Raw genomic sequence first — 12,689 nt, 5'->3', positions numbered from 1 at the left:
AATTCTGAAAGAATTTAAAGGAAATAATTCTTGTGTCAATTTTGAATTTATCTTATTGGTAAAATGGAATTTGCTTCTAGAAAGCCAGATTCTCATCTCCTTATTTTTGCAAGGTGGCCTTTTAACTTTTTCTCTCCTAGCTAATGGAACCTGGAAGTAAATTTTTCAAAGTGTGAATCTGAGCAGTTATTTCTGATTTCACCTTTCAAATCAAACCTCCGAGAAATGATAACTCTGAATGATGTGTGGGGCTGTAAAACAGCCTCATCTCTGCTTCACTGCTGTCAGTCAGTGACTGAGAAAGGCTGTCTGGGACTTGCTGTGGTATCCCTGAGATGAGAATCTCTCCCCACAAAACCTTCTAGAGGAATCTTCTCCTCTTTGTTGGTTGAAGGAAGTCCAGGAGGACTGCAGGGCTTAGAGGTGGGCATCCTAGCGAGTTCTAATTAGTTCAATTGAACTGATTCTCATCTGACAAGTTCCTTTCCCAGAATCAAGGAAAAAGAAATCATCTGTCACTTCTATACTGGGGTATTTAATTTGATCCCAAAGGGAATTCTTGTCTTTGCCATCTAATTTGTTGAAAAGATTCACCTTTTGTTAGCAGAGGTTAAAAAGTAAAAAGGAAGTGTCTGTGCATGAGAGAGTTTGGGGAACTAAATGGGGATTTTCCTCTAAAAGTAGAGACAAGAGGAAAAACATAGTCCAGCTCAGGTCACTTGTGGGAAGTGTCGTTTGTCGTCAGAACCAACAGTAGATGATTCAAGATTAATCAAGTTTTGAACAAGTTTGTGTGTTTGTGGGAAGTTCACCTTTTAACCGAGTATTTATGTAAAGGTAAATGCATAATTGTTTGACTGGACTGACACTACTCCTGTCTTGTGCAGCCCAGGAGATGGAGATTGAGACTGCAGAGGAAGTTGCTATTGTTGGAATAGGATGCAACTTTCCCGGAGGTGAGTCGGGGGTAAAAGCAAAGCAGGCTCTGAGTGGACATTGAAAAGCAGAGTCTTTTATTAATGTTGAAATGGAGGAAAACACCATGTTTTTCCCCTAGCAGAATCTGTTGCTTTGCTGCTTGTGGGATCTTTTTGAAAGGCGGTGCTGTGGTGGAAACGAATTGGTTTGAACCTGTCTGCTGACAGACAGACAGACAGACAGACAGAAGAAGCTGCAGTGCTGGCTGTGGGCAGGGCATTGAGCTGCACACGAAACTCATACAAAGGAGCTGGATGGGTCTGGGGTGATTTGAACTTTCTGCGTGTTCACTGGCTGGGTGATTGTGCATTGTTACAGGACTCTGCATGCCTAGGGACAGGACAGACCAGGGGCTGGACATTACCATCAGCTTTGCCTGTACCATAAACTGGTTGGGTTTTCCTCCAAGAAAGCTTCTTGCTTTATTACCGTATGTAGAATAGATGCAGTGAGATGGTAGGGAAATGGGGAGAGAAGGTGGTTAAGGATTTTGTGGGGCTCCTTTGCTTTTAGACAAGCAGTGAGGACATCAGTGATGCTTTTTCATTTTCCTCTCACCAAAGACTGATCACTTCTTTCTGTGGCAAGTCTTCTTGAGCAGCTCTAGATTGACACGTGGGAGGTCCTTGTAGCTGATTGTGCATTTCTGAGCCTGCACGGGGAGGGGGAGTGCATAATTTAATCTGTTTTAAAAACCTGTACAACAGGAGATGGAATTGACAATTTCTGGAAAGTCCTGGAGGAAGGCAAAAACTGCACGGTAGAAATCCCCCCCGAGAGATTTAATGCCAAGGAATGGTATGATCCAGATGATAACAAGCCAGGAAAAATATGTACAACACGAGCTGCTCTTCTCGATGAGTGAGTGTGTTACCCTGTTGCACCTCTGGTTTGTGTGGTACTTAGATATGGGTACAGCTGTTCAGGGGCTGTGACCAGTGTGAAGAATAGCAGATTACAGATTAAGGTCAGCATAAGTGTCTGTTATTTGAATTCCACATTCACCTTAAATCCTCAGGCTGTAGAGCTTCATTCAAAGGAGACATTGACATGCACAGAAGAAATGTTATTGTCTCCTGAGATTGATACTTGGCCAGGTTGAATCACAGGACCCAGAATTAATTTACTGCTTAGTCCCATGTTAGCTGTTGAATCCTGCTCTGAAATCAAGAGATGATAGAAGGCCATACAAACCTGATCTTGGGACACAAGATTGAACTTGGACTTGGTCTTTTGTAAGCATGGGCCAATTTTGAAGGTGCTTTTAAAGACAAACACACACATACACCCACTGAAAGTATTTTGAATATATTGTTGGAGAAGCATGGGTATCCCTTGAAAACACCTGAGCTGATCCTCTACCTTTTGGTTTTAAATTGTGAAGCATTGGTCTGTATTGGCTTAAAATGATGTAGAAAACAATATTTGTTTATAACTCGTTGGCCATGACCACATTACAGCAGAGGGAGTCTCATTCTGCACATTTCATGATCTGAGGAATCCAGTTGGTACTAGTGCAATAACTATAAGAATAAAAATGGGTAGGAGCGGGCTCTTACCTCTGAAATGCAGAATCATTGATAAAATGACCTATTTTGTGGTGGGACATGAAACATCTTTGGTTTATAAACATTTTCTTCTGAATTTCGGAAATGGGACCTGTGGCCTAAACACCAGTTACTGCTCTGCTTTTCATTGCAAAAAATGCTTACTGTGAGTCTAGAAGTAAAAGCATCTTCTATACATATGTCATATCATATTCTGGTCTGTGCATTTCAGATTTAATTCATTTGACAACCACCTCTTTGGGATTAATAATATGGAAGCTGAACGCATGGACCCACAGCAGAAGTTACTGATAGAGTGCACATACAAAGCCCTGGAGGATGCAGGAGTTCCTGTAGAATCTGTCAGTGGCACCAGAACAGGTGTTTTTATTGGTAAGATGAAACTTTCACAGCAAAGAAAAGAAAACCTCACAAAGATTGGAGCACTCCTTCATAACCTTTCCATGTTATCTAGGCTGGATCTAGGCTGGATCTAGCCTGGAGATCTAAGGCTACTGTGCTATGGCACTACTGGTTACTTTTGGTAAGAATTACCAGGAGGCTCTGGGAGTTCATGGTAGAATTCCTGTGTCTCTTTTTGGTGCTCTTCTTCCTGTGTTCAGACACTGAAGTGAAGCAGGAAAGAGTTAAAACTGCCTCCCCAACCCAGCCGTTCTTGGGAAAGATACTCCCAAGCCAGGCTGTGACGTTTCACCCTTAAGGGGAAGGGAACACCCAAGATTCGTAAATGATGAGGTCTGCAGGAAAAGTTTTATTAATAAATTACACACTTGGCATGGAAATTGGAATGTTGGTCACTGACCTGCTATATCAGCACATGGCAGCGGGTTGTGGATAAAGAGGTAGGGTGGGAGAAAAGGGGGAAAGGAAGAGATAAAGAAAGGGAGAGAGAAAGAGAAAAGGAGTGAAAAAGAGATAACCACTCCTGATTCCAGCATGAGTCTGGCCAATGACATGTCCAGTGTCCTGGGGGCACCCCCTGGCCTAGATGGGGATACCTTTTTTATAGAGAGGTTTCCCTGCCCTGAAGACATGTTTCTCTCTTTCTATGCAAATTAGTTGTCATGTCCAGTCCCTTCTTTCAGTCTTTTCTGGAAATGCATCAGAGGCTTTGAAGGTCTTGGGTCTTGAGTGCTCTTGACCCTTCCCCTGCCCAGATTGACCTTGGGTCAACACTTCATTCTCACTTCTGTGATGATGCTGTCTTTCATTTCTTGATGGGGACAGAGTGATCTGAAAGTGGCCCAGCAGAAAAGAGCCTGGGGGTGCTGGTGGACAGCAGCTGAACATGAGCCAGTGTGATCCCAGGTGGCCAAGAAAGCCAGTGGCATCCTGGCCTATATCAGCAATAGTGTGACCACAGGAGCAGGGCAGTGATTCTTCCCCTGTATGTGGCACTGGTGAGGCCACAACTCAAGTCGTGTGTCCCCTTTGGGCCCCTCAATTCAGGAAGGACATTGAGGTGCTGGAGTTAAGTCCAGAGAAGTGCAGCAGAGCTGGGAAGGGCCTGGAGCATAAGTCCAGTGAGGAGCAGCTGAGGGAGCTGGAGGTGTTTAGCCTGAGAAGAGGAGTCTCAGGGGTGATTTTATCTCTCTCTACAACTGCCTGAAAGGAGGGTGTAGTGATGTGGGGATCAACCTCTCCTCCCAGGCAACTAGCAACAGGATGAGAGGACATGGCCTCAGGCTGTGCCAGATTGGTTCAGGTTGGACATTAGGGAGAAATTCTTCACAGAAAGGGTGACTGGACATGGGAATCGGCTGCCCAGGGAGGTGGTGGAGTCAGCGTCCCTGGAGGTGTTAGAGGAAAGACTGGATGTGGCATTTAGTGCCATGGTCCAGTTGACAGGGTGGGGTTTGACCATATGGTGGACTCAATGACCTTAGCGGTCTTTTCCAACCCATTTGATTCTGTGGTTGTGTCTCTGGAGCAGAACAAGGAATGTTTATCCCAGAAAAGTGTTGCCCTACTTCCCCATGGTGCCCTTCTCCTCTTGTTCTTTCAACAGTTCTTGGTTATTACTGACAATCCTTGGTTGGCTCCCTGGGTATCTGGCAGCCAGTGTTTGACATGTACACATTAGTCCCTTATCTTCTGGGCTTCTACACAGGCCTACCCTTTTTGCCCAGCATACTGTTTTCCAGTATAATGTTGGTTAAGGTGTTGTGGGGGTTAATATCCTTTCAAAGCAGCAGAAATCCTCCTGTGGACATTAGAATGGTACAGGGGTGCACTTGTCTAACTGCTTTTGTCAGTACCAGAAAAGTTACTGAGGAGATGATACCGAGGGCTGTTGGAAGACATTTAAAAGACAATACTAGAGGAACAGCACATTATTGCTGGTGTAATCTGTGTCTCTTTAAGGAGGAGTTTTCTGGGGTAGTTTGGCTGATGTGCCTATAGGGGAAATGCTTTAGATTACCTTTTAGTCTGAGAGGTGCTCTTCTTCCACTGAGGGCGCTATTCCTTGCTCTCTGAATACAGGTACTGCATTGTCCACATGTGGACTTGGGGATCCACGGTATTCCAAGCATAGTGTTCCCAGAAAAAGGACACAACTGCTCTCAGAGGCCCCCTTCTTCTTTTCTATTTCTTACTGGCTCACAGTGTGAAAATTGATGATAAATACAAAGTATTGGATGTAGTTTGTGCTGTGACCTTTAACTTGGTACATCTGAGGAACTGAAGCTAATGTCTTGTACATTTATATCCAAGCTATGCTATGTGTAACTTGTTGATAACTATTCTCATAGCTGAACTAAACCACGCCGTCTCAAACTGAGATACAGGGGTCTCGGCAGGCTACAGAGACCTTAGCTGCATCACACAGTGAGCTAAGCCATCAGGAAAGGCCTGTTGTTTCCAGGGCAGGTAGGAATTTCAAGTGTTAGGTATGTTTGTGTAAGTTGAGTCCAGGGGAAATTGCTGTGAGTTTTGCCTTTGACTTGTGTTGGAGCAAAGCTTCACCATAGGAGCACGGATGCCACGTGGTTTTGTCTTAACGCTGAAAACCGAAACACGCCGTCAGGTTTCGAGCTGTACGTGCCTGTTGTTGGCTTGGGTTAACTTGACACAAATCTGATGTTTTCCAGGTCTCATGAATCGAGACTATGAAATCATAACCAGCAGAGCAGTGAGTGAAATAAATCATTATGATGGTACTGGAACAGCAATGAGCATTGCTGCCAACAGGGTCTCTTTCACATTTAATCTGACTGGACCGTCCCTGACTGTTGACACTGCGTGTTCATCTTTTCTTTTTGCTCTGCACTACGCCTTGCGAGCCATTAAATCAGGTAACGGGACTGGAGAGATGCTGGACAATGGAATCAGGATTGCTACTGTTCCTATCTATCACCTGGGCCATCTCAACATGAGTATGTTTCTGTTTGACTCCAGGAGACTGTGAGGCAGCAATCTGTGGTGGGGTGAACTGCATCATCGATCCCCGCACCTTTGTGTCTCTCAGTAAAGCAAAAATGATCTCTCCGGAGGGCATAAGCAAACCCTTCTCCAAGAAGGCAGATGGCTATGGAAGGGGAGAAGGCTGCGGTGTTGTTTTCCTCAAACCACTGCAAAAGGTAAGGCTGCTTGTGAAGCAGCCTGAAATAAGACTGGTTGCTTGCCTGGATTTTGTGTCTTCAGCTCTAATAACTTCTTTTCCAGAGAAGTTTTTCCAATTCAAGCTTAAGATTAATGAAGCATTTCTTAAGCATTCATGCACTTCCCCTAGCATAGGAAAAGGATCCCACATTTAAAAGTTAGCATCATATTCGGTGTATTCTTGGCTTTGTTGTGGTGTTTTGTTGTCTCCTCTACAGAGAAAGCATGAGTTTATTAAAGAAATTTAACTTTTCATGGAACAGGCAAAGGAAGACTACAGCAAAATCTGGGGTGTGATAAACATCAGTGCGGTCAATCAGAATGGCAGGTCCATGACTCCGATCACGAGACCGTCTCAAATAGAGCAAGAGAAGTTACTGCGCAGCATTTATGAAAGTCGTGTTGATCCCTCAGTTGTGCAGTACATTGAAGCCCATGGCACCGGAACTGCTGCTGGAGATCCTACTGAAGCTGAAAGCCTGGGTAGTGTCATTAGCAAGAACAGGTCTTCCCGAGTTTCCATTCTGAAAATCGGTTCAGTGAAAGGAAATATTGGGCACACAGAATCGGCTGCTGGAGCAGCCGGGTTGATCAAAGTGCTCCTGATGATGCATCATGGAAAGATTGTTCCATCCTTGCATTACTCGAAGGAGATGAGCAGCATCGATGCAGAGAAATTAAACCTTGCCGTGGCCACAGCTGTAGAGCCCTGGGAAGAATCCAGTGAGTACGGAAGAGTAGCTGGCATCAACTGCTTTGGATTTGGAGGAACCAATGCTCATGTTGTAGTCAGGCAGGTGAAGCAGCCAGAGGCTCTTCCTGCCTTTAAGAAGCCCCTGGAATTAGTTCTGCTGTCAGCAGCATCCCGTAGGTCCCTCCAGATGGCAATGGCAGATACAGCTGAGCAGCTGAGCACAAGGAGCTCTGTAACTCTCCCAAGCCTGGCCTATACATCTGCCTGCAGAAGAAGCCATGCCAGCTACAGGTACCGAAAAGCGTTTGTCACAAATTCCCTCCAACACTTGCAGCAAGAGCTTAAGTTGGCGGCGGGCACTGAACCTGCCATGTCCAAGGTGGAACCACAGCTGGTGTTTGTGTTCTGTGGCAATGGTGTCACGCTGCAGGAGTTCAGTGAGGCACTGCTGAGCTCAGAGCCAGTGTTCAGAGACAAGTGTAAGGAGATAGAAGACCTTTTTCAGCAGCACGCTGCCATCAGCCTCCTGCCAGGGAGAAATCGTAGCTCAAAGGACTTGTTGAATCCAGAGCTTTCCCAGCCCTTGCTGTTTGCCCTGCAGGTTGCTGTAGCTTCCCTCCTGAAGCACTGGGGTATTAAGCCCATTGCTGCTGTTGGCCACTCAGTGGGGGAAGTTGCTGCTGCACATATTGCTGGGTACCTTTCGCTGGCAGATGCAGTCAAAGTCATTTATCACCGGAGCAGGCTGCAGGCAAAGACTGCCAGTGGCAGAATGTTGGTGGTTGGAAACATCCCTGTTGAAGAGATTGCTGAACGCCTGCATCCCTATTCGGGAAAGGTGTGCATTGCTGCTTTCAACAGCCCCGTTTCCTGCACCTTGTCTGGGAGTGTAGGCACTGTGGAAGCTGTCCAGAGAGACTTAGCTGAAGCTTTCAGACAGAGAAACATCTTTCTTCATGTTTTAAATATTCCAGTTGCATACCACAGCCCCAGCATGGATATGATCCTCGGGGAGCTGGAAGAAAAAATAGAGCCTTTAGAAAAGCAGAAGGGGGAGATTGAAGTGATTTCAACACTGACTGGTGTGGCTGCATCTGAAAACGACTTTATTCAGGGCAGATTCTGGGCGCAGCATACACGTGAGCCTGTTGCTTTCACACAAGCCATCCAAAGTGCAGCCAGAGGCAGGGAAAACGTGGTGTTTGTGGAAATAAGTCCTCACCGAGCATTGCAGCGAAGCATAAAGGAAACTCTAGGAAAAGGCACAAAGGTGATGTCCTCTTTGCAAACGGATGTAGAATATCAGACGCTCTTCACTCTGGTAGGAAATCTGTTTGAACTGGGGTATAATCCCAACTGGCAGCACTTTTATAACGGGTATCAAAGTGTTCCGGTGGCCATTCCACGGTATCAGTTTGATCGCCAAAAACTCATGGCCTGTCTGGATATCCACCAGCAAGCAAACCAAAGAGGTGTCAGTGCCAGTCATCCTTTGATTTATGGCATAAACAGTGACAATGTGGAGTTTGGCTGCCTGGTGTCCCAGGACACAACGCCATACTTATATGAGCACAAGAACAATGGGGTGGCCTTAGTCCCTGGTGCTTTCTATGTGGAGCTTGGTCTGGCCTCTGTGATGAGCAATTCAAGGCCTAAAGTGCCTCTGAGCACTTGCCAGCTGAGTATCAGTTTTTCTGCGCCGTGTGTTCTCACGCAGAGTTCCCAAGTGCTGAGTATCAAGCTGAGTCCGCAAAAAGCCATGACAACCTTTGAGGTTCTCTCTTCCTCCAGCGTGGTTTATGCTGCTGGCCAAGTGGCAAAGCAGCCTGAAACTGTGGTGGAAGAAAGCAGCATCTCCTTCCCAGCCATCTATCGAAGATGCAGGTCAGTGATTAGCAGAGAGGAGGTTTATGAAGCACTGTCTCAGGTTGGCTTTCAGTATGGCTCCATATTCAGGCAGCTCAGTGATGTGCATTATTGCCAGGAGCTAAAGGAAGCTATAACCAGCATAAAGGTGAATGAGGAGACCGTCAGAGACATGTACAGCTACTGTATGCACCCAGTGCTGCTCGACTGTTTTCTGCAGATGACCGCTGTCTTGACCTCAAGGACATTCCAGTCCAGAGCAGGCTTTCCCTCAGGGATAGGCAGCCTGGTGGTGCTCCGCCCACTGGAGGAAGAAATGATGATATATATGAGAATGAGCAAGTCCACTGGAAACTGCCTTGAGGTCTGTGGGTGCTTTGTGGGCAAACACGGCTCTGTTTTGGCTGAGCTCAAGCGTGTTGCCATCACTTTCGTGAAGGAAGCATCTTCCAGAGACAATGAATTCCTGTTTGAAAACAAGTGGAAAGAAGTCTCTCTTTCACAGACAATTGGACATCTGGGGTTTAAGCCCAGAGTCGCCATGTTTGCAGACAGATTTGGGCTGGCTGAGCAGCTCAAAAAGTACTTGCATCCTGCTTCGAGATATGTTATGTATGAAGACTGGGAATGCCTCGTGGAAGGCCAGACACAGAATAAAATGAGAGCAGAGGTTGAGGCTTATGATGAAATCCTCTTCCTGTGGGGAATTCAAAAGTTAAATGAAGACTTCCCAAGGGAAGCGGTAGATCAGTTGGCAAAGTGCTGTGAAGCCTATCGCCAGGTAGTGGTGGCACTAAGAGAGAAGACATCCCGCTGTTCCATCAGAGTGATCACCTACAGAACAACGGAAAGATATGTGGACCACGTTAACTGTGGGTTTGCATTATATGGCATGACCAGAACTTGTATTGTTGAAGTTCCAGAAATCACATTTCAGTTGATTGACCTCAGCTCTTCCACCTCCCTGGACATCTCAGTGCTAGCAGATGTTCTTGTCAAATACAAAGGTGGGGACTATCCAGAAGTTTGCATCAGCCAGGGAAGGATTTATGTGTCCGAAATCAGACGCACACCTTTTGTAGATGCAGGTTACAACCAACCCGTAAGATCTCTCCAGAAATCACAAACGTTCACTTTGTACACTTCTGATGCGTACGCAGCAAAAGACTTGTCTGGGGAATTATCCACCGGCACTGCTACTCAGCTGGACAAAGAGAGTGTTGAAATTCAAGTGGATAAAATTTGTCTCCACTCAGAAGATTATTTTCCCATTAGTGTTTCTAGCTGCAACTTTGGTAATACACTGTATTGGAACTCACAAGCGGGAGACAGACACAGACTTTTAGCTCTTGATTTCAGTGGCACAGTCACTGCAACAGGCATTGACGTGAGAAAAGTGAAAGTGGGAGATCATGTGGTTTCATGTTATCCCACTGCTGCATCATCCAGAGTTCAGATTCCAGCAACAGTTTGTTTCAATGCAAAGAAATTCCCCTTCCTCCAGAGTGTTCCTTGTGTGTCATACTTCATCATTGCATGGGAAATTTTCACTCAGAGGTTACCCAAGGGGAAACATGGCAGAACTTTGGGTATTATAACTACAGAGCCATCATCGGTTTTGTGCCACGTTCTTTCTGCAGCAGCAGAAGAAATGGGTTGGAGGACAGTCCTTGCAAAGCCCGCTCCTAACGTATTCCAGTATATCAACCTGTGCAATGCCCTTGTTCTTCTTCCTCCAGTGAACAGACTGTCTTTGGAGGATCTGGCCCACATGTACTTTCTTAAAGATGTGGTGATGGTGTGTGGCAATCAACAGTCCGAATGTATCCAGAATGTCAGTGAAATTGATCATGAAAACATCAGCTTTCATGTCCTTGTCGTTTCCAGCCTTTTCCGGAAAGCACCTCTAAAGGAATTGCACAAGACTGTACATGCCTGGGTCAGTTCCATGGATATGAAACAGTTTAGACATCTCTCGGGTTCTGTTTTTCAGCAGATGGAGAACTTTGAAGGGCTAAACTCTGTGATGTCCTATTTTACCTGCACTTCTGTTCCCCTTGCTGTCCTGAGAAGGCAGAAGGACATCAGTGTGCTTTCAGATATCCCGTTGTACGAGCCCCAGAGGCAGCTGTTCAAGCAGAACGCTGTTTATGTAGTAGTCGGGGGGCTCACTGGACTTGGCTTTGAAACGGTGAAATTCATAGCTGAGAATGGAGGAGGGTGTATTGCAATACTCTCCAGGAGAATTCCCAGCAGCGAGAAGCAAGAAGAGATGAGGGCTTTGCAGCAGCAGTACAAAGGGAGCAAAGTAGTGTCTGTGCAGTGTGACGTGACTTTGACCGGTGATGTTGAGAAGGCTTTCCAGTCCATTGCCAACACCTTTGTGGGGAGTCCGATCAAAGGTGTATTCCAAAGTGCTGTTGCTTTGCACGATGGCCACCTTGAAGTCCTGAGGCTGGCTGACTTTCACAAAGTGCTGAGCCCAAAGGTCGCAGGGACCCTAAATCTTCACTGGGCTACCAGAGGCCAGGAGCTGGACTACTTTGTGTGCTACTCCTCTGTTACTTCCTTTCTGGGCAATGCCACCCAGACAAACTATGCAGCTGCAAACTCTTTCCTGGATCTCTTCTGCCTCTACCGGAGGAACTGTGGGCTTTCAGGCCAGGCCATTAACTGGGGTGCTTTGAACCTTGGCATTCTGCTCAATCAAAGCCACATTCAGAGCATCCTGGGATCCAAGGGCATAGACATTCTGCAAGTGCATGAAATTCATGAGTATCTCAGGAAGACCTTACTTATAAACAACCCGCAGCAAGCTGTTGTCAAATTGAACTTTCAAGCTTTGTATCATCATGTTTTTACTCAGATTATTTCACTCAATGGTCGCTTTGTATCACTTATGTCAGAAGATTTCAGGAACAAGATTGGAACCTCTGAGGAAACTGAAGTCCCAGAGACTGCCTTTCTCAAATCCGAGGACTACATCACCTCACTGGTGAGTGACCTCACAGGAGTGAACGCAGATGAACTAACCATGAATACACCACTTTCATCTTTGGGCATAGACTCTATGTTAGCTATGACAATTCAGAACCGTGTCTTTCAAGAGAGAAAGGTGGACATACCTCTTGTGAAACTGCTTGATCCTCACACAACCCTGTCAAGTTTAGTGGTAGTTTTGGAAGAAACAAGCAATGCAAATGGAACAGTTGAAAAGAAGAATGCTGTGGTTGAAAGTGCAGAAAATGAGAGCTGGCTATAGGAATCTTCCTGGTCAGGAATTGTGTAACTTTGACATTACTCAGACCCTTTGTAGCATCTCAGAATGTGTCATTGCAGAACTTCTGGTGATGCTGAATGTCCTCTTCTGCATTGACTCAGAAAACCCACACCAGGTTCCTCTGTCTTTATTCTGCTAGCTGTGTTAATTTCAGTCAGTTGTTTGGCTTGTTACTGTTTGCACCTCTACATGATGAATATACATGTAAAGAAGCATAAGATTATTTTGGCATTATTGGTTTTTTATGTATTTTTCTTTTTTTTAATATTAACTCAATTATCAAGTAATTTGATTTTCCAATGTGTATAAATACCCACATCTTTTTGAAAGTCTTTTAGATGTTGTGAATTTCAAGTTTCTTCTCAAAAAATGAAACTTGATTTTTTCCTTATGTTTTCAAAACTATTAAAAATGTACCAGTTGCAAAGCATACAGTAAAGCAACTGGATTTTTTCACTATTAACCATCTTATGAAAGCTGAAATAAACAAGAATAGTAGAAGAGTTTAAAAAGCAAAACCTAAAGTGTATCTTTGTCTTATTTTATTGTTTTTCTCCCTCACTCACTCCCCTAGCTTAAATTTTCCTAATCCTAACATGTGCCTATGTTTTCTTCCAGTGAGACCTACCTCACACTTTTGAAAGCAGAGCCCACAGATGGAAAAATTTAATGATACTTATGCAATAGGGATCCAATTCTA

At 45.2% G+C, this 12,689-nt stretch overlaps 1 protein-coding gene across 1 annotated transcript; it reads left to right on the top strand.

Annotated features, from left to right (window-relative positions):
* The first annotated feature begins 589 nt into the window (after positions 1 to 589).
* LOC104686534 (phthioceranic/hydroxyphthioceranic acid synthase-like) lies at positions 590 to 12,327 on the top strand. The gene is made up of 6 exons (XM_010395029.4): positions 590 to 956; positions 1,686 to 1,839; positions 2,758 to 2,918; positions 5,639 to 5,842; positions 5,946 to 6,127; positions 6,413 to 12,327. The coding sequence occupies exons 1-6, from the start codon at positions 842 to 844 to the stop codon at positions 11,969 to 11,971; spliced, it is 6,375 nt and encodes a 2,124-aa protein (XP_010393331.3). The 5' UTR covers positions 590 to 841; the 3' UTR covers positions 11,972 to 12,327.
* Positions 12,328 to 12,689: the final 362 nt, after the last annotated feature.

The sequence above is a fragment of the Corvus cornix genome, chromosome 2 (genome assembly GCF_000738735.6).
Source record: "Corvus cornix cornix isolate S_Up_H32 chromosome 2, ASM73873v5, whole genome shotgun sequence".
Classification (NCBI taxonomy): Eukaryota; Metazoa; Chordata; class Aves; order Passeriformes; family Corvidae; genus Corvus; species Corvus cornix.
This window is presented reverse-complemented; position numbering and strand designations above follow the sequence as displayed.

What these genes read in the sequence shown, in the direction of transcription:
- LOC104686534 (XM_010395029.4), top strand. Translation starts at nt 842, where the DNA reads ATGCATAATTGTTTGACTGGACTGACACTACTCCTGTCTTGTGCAGCC. An exon ending in AGGATGCAACTTTCCCGGAG is followed by an intron (nt 957 to 1,685) that starts GTGAGTCGGGGG and finishes CCTGTACAACAG; the next exon opens with GAGATGGAATTGACAATTTC. An exon ending in CAGAACAGGTGTTTTTATTG is followed by an intron (nt 2,919 to 5,638) that starts GTAAGATGAAAC and finishes GATGTTTTCCAG; the next exon opens with GTCTCATGAATCGAGACTAT.